Source organism: Volvox carteri (assembly GCF_000143455.1).
Source record: "Volvox carteri f. nagariensis unplaced genomic scaffold VOLCAscaffold_20, whole genome shotgun sequence".
Lineage (NCBI taxonomy): Eukaryota > Viridiplantae > Chlorophyta > Chlorophyceae > Chlamydomonadales > Volvocaceae > Volvox > Volvox carteri.
In genome coordinates, this window is record NW_003307563.1 from 1,120,893 (window position 1) to 1,130,728 (window position 9,836).

General features: G+C 56.6%; 3 protein-coding genes across 3 annotated transcripts in view; 2 read left to right on the top strand and 1 right to left on the bottom strand.

The window, feature by feature from the left end:
• VOLCADRAFT_60821 (uncharacterized protein) overlaps nucleotides 1-216 on the top strand; it is a gene marked incomplete at both ends in the record, with an annotated part of 13,254 nt that extends 13,038 nt beyond the window's left edge. Inside the window, one exon of the mRNA XM_002950716.1 lies at nucleotides 37-216. Coding sequence (XP_002950762.1) covers nucleotides 37-216 — 180 coding nt within the window. The remainder of the gene's footprint in view (nucleotides 1-36) is intronic.
• A 4,342-nt stretch (nucleotides 217-4,558) lies between these two features.
• On the bottom strand, nucleotides 4,559-7,560 carry VOLCADRAFT_117681 (uncharacterized protein; the record flags this gene model as incomplete). The annotated part of the gene is made up of 7 exons (XM_002950814.1): nucleotides 4,559-4,752; nucleotides 5,230-5,332; nucleotides 6,105-6,178; nucleotides 6,589-6,660; nucleotides 7,176-7,230; nucleotides 7,320-7,375; nucleotides 7,512-7,560. Coding segments are annotated over 7 exons (603 nt in total), but the record flags the coding sequence as incomplete, so codon positions are not given.
• Nucleotides 7,561-8,850: 1,290 nt separating this feature from the next.
• Nucleotides 8,851-9,758, top strand: VOLCADRAFT_37482 (uncharacterized protein; the record flags this gene model as incomplete). The annotated part of the gene is made up of 2 exons (XM_002950717.1): nucleotides 8,851-8,988; nucleotides 9,606-9,758. Coding segments are annotated over 2 exons (291 nt in total), but the record flags the coding sequence as incomplete, so codon positions are not given.
• Between the last annotated feature and the right edge of the window lie 78 nt (nucleotides 9,759-9,836).

Consider the following 9,836-nt stretch of genomic DNA (forward strand, 5'->3'; position numbering starts at 1 on the left):
CCTCACCCTCACCCTCACCCCACCGCGGTCCCGCAGTCCGCTGAAGTGACCGGCCGCATCGACCAGATCAAGAAGAAGATGGCGCTGCCGACGTACGACAAGACGCCCGAGGACGTGAAAGCAGCGGACGTGGACCGGTTGTCCAAGGCCGAAGCGGAGCTGGCGGCGGCGGCGGCCGCGATGGACGCCATGCGGGCGCTGCTAGCGGCGTCGTGAGCACCACCGCAGCGTCGTCAGCGCCGTCATCAGCATCAGCTCGCGTGCTTTTCGGGTTCGCATGCTCTTGTGCTGCGTGCTTACTGGCCGCAGGTGTGTTTCCTTAGGTGTGCGGAGGACCTCTGCTTCAGGGAGCTGCTGCACGTGTGCGTGTGTCAGGTTGTGCGTTTGCGTGATATGTCGGGACGTGGTGTGCATGTGGGGTGTGGGTGGGTAGGTGTCTGCTGTAGAGGTGTTGGGTGTTTACGGCGGTGGAGGCTGTCGGCTCCCATGCATCCCCCCATAGGATGTGTTCGGGATAAGGGGTGAAGGATGAGTTTCGTGCCGCGCGCGTGTGTGTGATGTGAATTAAGTGTGGATATGAATTAAAGTGTGAATTAAGTGTAGGGGCATGGGCGGAGGAACGACATGGAGGGTATTGGAGGATGAGCTACCAGTGAGTTCCTACAAGACAAAAGCTGAGAGGTGACGACTGGCAGGGATCGTTTGTTTAGGGTTGGGATTGCTCTGACATCGCTTGCGGCGGATGTTTACAGATGCACAAAAGTTTGTGTGCTGACGGTACGTGTGTGCGTCCGGGGTATATGCCGGGACTGGCCGGGCCGCGGGGCTGCAGGGCATTGATGCCTGCCCGGGTCCCATGTGCAGGTTGTTGGCAGATCTTGGGGATGGCGGTCAGCGCATACGGCTTGGTGGGTGGTCTGGATGTGGATGTGGATATGCAGTCGGGTGCAGAACACCAAAACCTAGGAGAGGGAGGGCTGGTCTGGCAGCGAGCAGGACAAGCAACGTCTTCTTCCTCTCCGGCCGATTGCTTCTATTCCGGACTTACCAAACCTTCCTGTTGGGGGCCCCAACTCTCTGCCGGGCAGCATGGTCGTCGGGGTCGAATCGGCGGCCTTTCCTTCCGTCCATGATGAAATGTATCCGAAGATGGACCTTAGGATGCTTTTTGTAGTGTGATAGATTTGATGTGTTGTTGCAGCGAAATTTTGCGTGCGTTCTGTGACAAGACGGCTGCGGCGGCGGAGGGGTGTGAGGTTATGACGTGCGGGAGGCCTGGGGCATGCTAACATCGTGACGGCGCGGCGGCTTGCTTGAGGGGAATACCGGAGGTAGCGCTTGCTGGTTAACCCGGACTCGGAAGAAGGATATGTGTGTGTGTGTGTGTGTGTGTCACACCTCAGTTGCGTTACCCGGAGAGGTGAAACGAGCCCTTACGAGCCAGAGGCCCAAGAGCCTAATATATATAGATGGCCAATGTTAATACTTTCCCGTTTGGCGTCTTCGTTGGGCAAGGGCGTCGACGGACAAGGGGACGCACCCAGGGGTAGTCACGTGGCCGGTTAGGTGTTGGCGCTTGGCCGTGTGGCTGGCTAGGGGAGCTGTGAGGGGGAGCTGTGAAGGAGCACAGTGACGTGCGTATGTAGACAGCTGTAGACAGTGCTTGTGGCACGACAGGCAGCCGAAACGACGCGAATGGCACTGACAGGCGTAAAAGCTTAAATCCCTGCTAGTGGTGCACATAGGCGTATGGAAGCTGTGGGGGGGCTGCATCAACAGGGTTGCATCTACCATCCTGGGGAGCGTCTGGTTGGGGCCCACGGGCAACCCACGGGGGATGTGATGCGCCATTACCCGAGCTAGCATTATCCTAGTAGCCAAGCTGCACGTGATAGGGATACACGTGAACGACTGCAACACACGGCTTATAATGCAGTGCGTGCGCAGGATGGGGTGGGGGGTTTAGGGATTGGCTGTGTGAAACAGTCCACAGGCAGAAGGCCGGCTGGTAAGAGCATGTTATGCGCCTTTTTGCGGGATGCAGCTGCTGCTGTTGCACCACCTCTGGTGTCGCTGCTCGCTCTCCTGTAGGAAGCTCCAGGAGGATCCAGTAAGCAGTAGTGCAGCTGTTGAGAGCTGCCCGTGTTGCGTCCGCCCGGGTTATGCATGGAGCAGTAACAGCGAAATTTGTAGTGCCGCTGAAGTCCAGTCGTGGCGCGAGAGCTCCCACGCGGGCGGCTGTTGTTTTGGTATGCAGTATGCTCCCCTGGACTACATCGAGCAAGGTAGATCGTGTTGAAGACGTCTGTACTTACACATTGCCGACCCACGACACGAGATTGTACGTCTCACAAATCTATCTTAACTCTCAAACTATTTGAGTTGATAGCTGCTGCCCGCATCAAAAAATTGGGCACACAATCCAGTGGGCACACAATCCAGTGCCCCCTAAACCATACTAAGCTCCGTAAATTGGGCACACACTCCAGTGCCCCGTAAACCATACCAAGCTCCCGGACGGAGGATGATGTGTAAAGCACCGCCAGCTTCAAGGAACTCCCCCCAAACTATCCTGTGCTTACAACCTAGAGTGTTCCCGTCGTCTGCAAGTCCCCTAGCTGCGTAAACACGAGGTCATCAACATCCCTCGCTGTCTGCCTTTCGCATGCTCCACGATGCAGTTACTTGTTAAGCTTTGCCTGGATGCCAGCCATCACCTAATGTTTTGAATAATGCGGGTAGGGGGATGCATGTTAGTAGGAGCACGAGCAAGCTTTCCCAAACCTGGAACTGAAGAAAACAAAGTCACCCGTTCAGGCATATGGGGTAAGGAGTTAAAAAAAGGTTATTGACTTAAAAATTACCTCTTGCAAGCTGGGCGGTGCCTTTGGCAAGTCCTTGCTGTGCGGCTCAATCAAATTTGGCTTGATGATAGTAACATAAGATAGCCCTGAATATCACAATATTTGCGAATTGCTAACCCTGCTCCCGCTGAAGGAGGGTCAGACGATGTGACAAGCTTGGTACGTACCAGCTGCATAAATCATAAGGCTCCAGACCATCACAGGCTCCTTGTAAACTGCAGAACGGAATGCCTCAGCTAGGCCCATGATGCCGGTAGCTAAACCCGCAATGCGCTGACGCTATGCGGCCCTGTCCAGGGCTGGTTCGTCCTGTAATGCTTCAAGGCACGTACAGCAGCTAACTGCAAACTAAGCCTCATGGTTATGGCATGGGGATGCGAGTCGACATGCCGGAATGTACGAAATACGGACAACATATGCACCTTTTGCATAGTGTCCCTTGCACACGATAAATGGCATGTGTGTTGCAGTCTTACACGGGGAAATGCCCACAGCCGTTCTAGACATTGCTTCGATGGTCAACACCTACTGCCTTGGGTTTCTTTGGTTTTCACGCTTTTATACGCAGATCAGCCAGATCGTAGCTCCCACCCCGTCAGGCCAACAAGCCACTCCTTCCATTTCCACTCACAGCCCCATGGCTCTGAGCATAGCTGCATAAGCCGATCTGGTGTGATGATGTTTTCATCCCCTTCCGTTGAACACCCTTCCTGCTGCACCCTACGTTGAGAGGTTCGCCAAGTCGCAACAAACCAATCTGCGCTCTCCGCAACGCTGAACGAGAGACGCCTCTTTGACAGTACTTCTTCTTAGCAGCAACATATCGCGCCAAGAATGCGCAGCAGTTCCGAGCCGCTCACGCGCGCGCGCATGGCATAACACCCTGTACAACCAGAATAATCGCAGGCCATTCTGTGCGATGCTGACACCCTATTACCCTGGTTTACATTCACCACGTAAGCTGTCCTTGTGCGTTGTGTCCTTGGACGTCTCTGTTCCTCTCCTTGCCTCCCTTTCCCTTCCCCGAGCAGTCTCAACGTTACACCCTCAAACTCAGGGCCGACGCCCCATCTCCATCACCGTGCCCCATCATCTCCGTCAACGCTGACACCCCGCGTTCAGCTCCTCTCTAGGGCCTTCCCACAATCCAGCCATATGGTTGGGATCTTGTTCGCAAATTATTTAGCACTAAATAATCTTTATTAACCCACCAGGTGCAGGTGCACAAGCACAAGCCAAACTGCTTGCCATTTGTACGGTTAAAAAGCTCTTATCATACGCTTATCAAGTCCGGTTTCTTCATCACTGTCCACTTGAGCCTCACCCTCCTGTCCACCCCACACACGCACGTGCCACTGGCCACCACCACCACCAGCCGGCACGACGGCCCCATCCTGGCAACTCACAGTAGAGGTCATCACGCATACAAAAGCAGCTAGTTGGGAAATGTTGGGACAAGAAGGGGAGAGGAGCTTTACAGACACACACACATTCATCCTGTAAAACACATCCAGAGCTGCGAGATCCGGAACTCGTCAACACATTTGAACTGCCCCCCGAACAGCTTTCTAAGAAGCATATTGCCCTCCACGCATACATCGCCAACCAGCCACTCGAACAACCGAGGGGCCAACCACAACCACAACCACAACGACAAAAAAACACTCAACCCATCCTGGGCGGAGCTCCTCTCCTCAAATGCGCTTCTTCTTCACGGCACCTGGCGGCGGCCGCACAGGCACCGCCTTGTTGCGCTCCTCGCGCTCTCGAACCACGTCCATGGCATCCTTAACCCAGTTGTTAAACGTGAAGAAGCACAGACCGGCGGACAGCCCCACCGCGGCGTCCAGGATCGCCTCCGAAACCGTAAATACGGACAGCCACGACGCTGGGTGTCATGGGAAGATTGCCGTCATGTACACATGGGAAGGGGGCCAGGGGGAACACCGGAGTAACACGGGGGGGGGAGGGAGGGGGGACCAGGGGCAGCGGCGGCCTCAAGTAGGGCCTGTGAGGTGGTGAGAGATAGGTGGTGGAATAGGGCGAGGTGGGGCCTTAAGAAGCAGCTGCGGGTTGAGGTTGGGGCTGAAAGTCGACTGGGCGTGGTGGCGCCTTGGAGGGGTCCTTTAGGGGTCGCGATGCGGCGGTGTGGCGGGCGAGGAAAGGGCTACGGGAAGGGGGGGGGGAGATGAACCACACACGAGGGGGAATACTGCGCAGTGAAGGGGGGGGAATACTGCGCAGTGAAGGACGGGCGCTGGCTGCTGGGTGGGTTGCTAGACGACAGACAGCTGACATCCAGGCAGATTGACAGACAGACAGACAGACAAACAGGTAAATAATGCCTGCAGAGGCTCTCACTCACGTGCAGTGATGGTTCCCTGGTCTTTGAGCTGTTTGTACAGTCGGCGGGAGATTTGTTTTGTCTTGGGATCCAGTAGGTGGTAGCGCCACAGCGCGACAAAGTGCTGCAGGGCAGTGGGGGTGTGGGGGGTCCGGAGGGAACGGGTGCAGGAGAAGACGACTCTTGAGCGCTTGAGGTGAGGTGAGGTGAGGCGAGGTGAGGTGGGGTAAGCGGACAAGGAAGATGTGTAATTGTGACATCCGCCGCAATTTACGTGCGAGATTCATTTCTTGGACCCAACGCACGCGCAACCCATCCATGATTGGCGAAGCTGGAACAGGAGATGAAAAGGTAGGCAGGACCGAACCCTGTAACAATGCCAATAGTAAATGTAGTAGTATGGAAAAGTAGTATTTCGTACAGAACCCTACGTGACCCCGGGCCGCCTCCCAACCGCTCCCGCAAGCTTCGCAGTGGTCAAAGTCCATCGTCCCCCTCCTCCTTACCCCTCCTCCTCCTTACCCCTCCTCCTCCTTACCCCTCCTCCTCCTTACCCCTCCTCCTCCTTACCCCTCCTCCCCCTTACCCCTCCTCCTCCTCCTTACCCCTCCTCCTCCTTACCCCTCCTCCTCCTCCTTACCCCTCCTCCTCCTTACCCCTCCCCGGCAGCTCCATCAGAATTCCATGGCATGATTGGGGGGAGGGCGTCTGCAGCCTCTTCCTCTTTTCCCTCTCCCACATCGCCCATGCGACTTCCTCCCTTCTTCTTCCCTTCCAGCCGCCGCCAAGCGCGCCTCCTCTCCCTTTCCCTTTCCCGCCCTCCGCCAGTCTGCCGGTCCTACAGGCCACCCACCCATCCAACCAGGTCACCCAGCCTCCCGCCCCTCGCAACCCACCAAGGCCACGGTGCCCATCACCAGCAGCGCCGCCACCTTCATCAGCGGCAACACACAGCGACCTCGGGGCTTCCCTGCGCGCAGACGGGCGAGCCAGGCGAGCCCAGAAAAAGGTGAGGAAAAGGCCGCCTAACGTTGGCCTTTTGGAAACGGCTTCAGAGTCCCTAACAGGAGGAACGGAACAGGACACAACGATGCCAGGACTTCCTTCCCCCCCCCCTCACACACACACACACGCAAGCAGGAACGAAGCGTGCGTGCATAACGCGAAGTGAAAACAGCACTGGCGATGACAAAGGCGATGAACACGGCGTCATATACGGCGACAGTTGTAAAAAATAGCGGCTCGCATATGGTCACTCGTTCCACCTCTCTGGGTAACGCAACCGAGGTGTATGTAACACACACACACGCGTGTTAATAGGTTAAACGTACAGACATGACAGTTTAGGGCCTGTCAGCCATATACGCGTACACACGTTACCTGCGTAGAAGCATATGTTACCAATCAGCAGGAAGGCCACCAGGAAGTACAGGAAGGGATCCGGATAGCGGTCTACACAGGGGTGGGGGCGGGGGTGGGGGCGGGGGTGGGTTCGGAGCGCAGAGGGGCAAGGAAAGGGACGGGGCGGGAGAGGTATTGCGAAATGAGGGGACCTCAGATGTGTCCATGTCTGAACAGATGAACGGAGCAAAGTGGATATAAGTGGATGGCGAGGGGGTGACAGAGGGAAATCCCGGTGATAGAAGCAGAGGGCTGGCAAAGCCCTGGCGGCCAGGCCAGGCGAGTAGAAGGTCCTGCCGACAAGACAGGGGGAGGCGCGGCTGGGTCGTGTCCAAGCCCAACCAGGTTCAGATGTAATAGGACGACGTTGCTAGGTCGCCGGATTCGAGTTCCAGCAGAAGCATAACTCATATGCTCTGTTGTGCAAGGAGACGAGCTGTTGAAAACCCAGATGATAACTTGTTTGCCTGTAGGCTCCAGCGGCCCCCCCTTTCGACTGTGCAATGCGGTCGTGTCCAAGCTCCACCCTTCGGGATATCACTAGCTCCGGACTGGACTCCGCTTACCTTCCATGAAGAAAGGAATCATGTACCACGCTATCTTAAGAAGGAGCATCCCTGACTGCAGAGTGATAACAGACGGCGGAGGTTGAGGTACAAGGGCTCAACGGTGCTTAGGGCAGGCAAAGGCGCGAGCTGCATTCATAATACCTGCATTTGGTGCAGAAAGAATGTCGCCGACATGTTCACCGCCATACGCTTGTAGCCTGTAAGCGACAGGTTTAGTTAGGAAAGGTATTATGTCCCAAGCTGTGAAACGTGGCTTTCCAGGTTTGCGATGCGAAACAGGTGCGCATGGCCCGGGGGACAGTATACAACGAAATGCAAACAGCGGGCACTTACGGTCTTCAATAATCTCCCGATAGGACCAATCAGATCCATCTGTTCCCTCCTGCGTTTGATCAGCAGCAACTCAGAGGAGTCAGGTCAGCGGCGACTGATCATCGGCCGAGCTTCGGATCACGTAGGCCTTTGAGTTTACTGCGAATCTTACTGGTCGATGTGGCATGATATCTAGTCCCAAGAAATTTAAGAGTTAGAACGCTGCTTGTGCTGTTCTAACTGAAAGCCTGGCGTTTGGAGAAATTATAATAACAAAATTTTGAGTTGGAAGAATACGTAGTCATTGAGCTTTACTGCATACGAAGATGCTTCCAATTCACACATCGCACTCGTTGATTAACGAAGTCCGTTACGAGGACGAGTCGTACCAGCTATGTTACAGAACGCGATTCTGTTGCTGCTTGTGCGCTGTAGCTGCAGATTATGTGATACATCTGCGCATTATTAACACGACCATGGAGCCGCAAGGGGCCGGCATTCCGCTGCCCATCGCGGCGCTGTCACTCCATGCGTTTGCTCCCAACAACGTCTGTGTGCAGCGGCCGGCCAGGCCAACCAAGGGTGAGGGAGGAGCAACTATACCTTCGCATCCATGCTACCTTCTTTTCTGAACAAACCTTTTCCGGAAGCCGAAGCCCTCCTCGCTTCCTCCAATCCACGTCTACCCAACAGCTGCTGCGCCAAAGTCTGTTATCGTAATCCAAGATGGACCTCGCAGCCACCCATTAGACGCCAATCTGGTCGGAGGTCTGGCCGATGGCGAGCGGTCAGCGCAGCACCAGCTGCATCCCCAGCCTCACCCCCTGAAGCGCCTGATGGTCGCTATTCCCGGAGCGCTAAGCCGTCTGGTCAGCAGCCCAACACCCCGTCAGGTCCGGATTGTCACCACGCAAAAAAAAAACACCCGTCTTTTGAATCACACGTCGCCGCCACATCCCCCCCGTCCCCACGCGCAGGCGCTCCTCCCCGGTTCCACACCGCTGTCGGATATGCGCGTCTTTCCTTCTGTGGTGAGCTGGGGGGGAGTGAAGAGGTGGGCTCCGGAGCGTACGGCGGTACGGCGGTACGGGTCTGGACGCGGCTGTCCGCACGTTAGTGCACTGTGCTGCGACGTATTGTAAACTTAGCCGTGTAGTCATGTGGTCAGTGGGGCCGGTGGTCGCGTGGGGTCAACCCCCCTCGCGCCCGGGAGGACTTTCTGTCCGTCTTCTGTGTCTCCTTACCGTATCCAAGTTTCAGCCCACTCCCTCCCTCCCCTCTTCCCCTTCCCCCCCCCTGGACTCGAGGAACACAGCTCCCCAGGCGGGCGGCCCGTGGCGGCGGCGCCCTCCCCGGCGGCGGCGCCGCCCGCAAACCTGCCGTAATGTGGTTTCGGAACGATCTCCGGTTGCACGACAATCCTGTCTTAGATCGTGCCTGCCGCGAGGGCACCTCCGTACTACCCGTGTACGTGCTTGACCCACGTGACTACGGAAAGGTACGGCACAGGGGTGTTGTAGGCGCCAGGCGTGTTGAAGGTTATTGCGTCTTTGTGGGTCTTTGCCGGTGGTGGTGTATGTGTGCGTGTGTTTTCTAGTACGGCATACAATGGTCCAGCACCTGTGCGTATTTCCCTTCCACCTTCGGACTTTTTCACGTCGAACCTTTACTCGCACCTCACTATCTCCGTTAAGAGTTAAGAGCTACTCTGACACTCTGAGGCCGTCTCTATCTTTCGGCCCCCCCCCCTTGACTTGGCAGCAGCTTCACTCGCTCGTGGTTCGTCTTTTCCCCCCTCGACTCTTCCACACCTATTGCGATACATCGCTTGCCGACCACCGTCAACGACACGTCACATACAGCGCAATGTTTCCAGAACACATATGAATTGCGCTGATACGCGGGAAGAATTATCGCGCCCTCTAGCAGCAGCAGCAGCTGCATTTGTTATTGCGATTATTGCTACCTATCGACCCGTGCCGAGGTCCACCCTCAAACCCTAACCCCGCGCAACCCTTTCCCCACCCCCCACCTCGCGCGCCTACCTCTTCCCGCACCTCCCCTACCCACTGCGCAAAACACACGGAAACCCCCCCCCCCCCCCCCCACACACAGGGACCCAATGGCTTCGGTCGCACGGGGCCCACCCGCGCCCAGTTCATCATGGATGCCGTACAGGACCTCCGCTCCCGCCTTCGGGCAGCCGGTAGTGACCTCATTGTACGGATGGGGCACCCCGAGGAGGTGGTTCCGGAGCTAGCCCGTGTGGTGGGCGCGGGGACAGTGCACTGTCAGACGGAAGTGACGGAGGAGGAGACGCGGGTGGGTGCGTGTGTGTGTATGTGG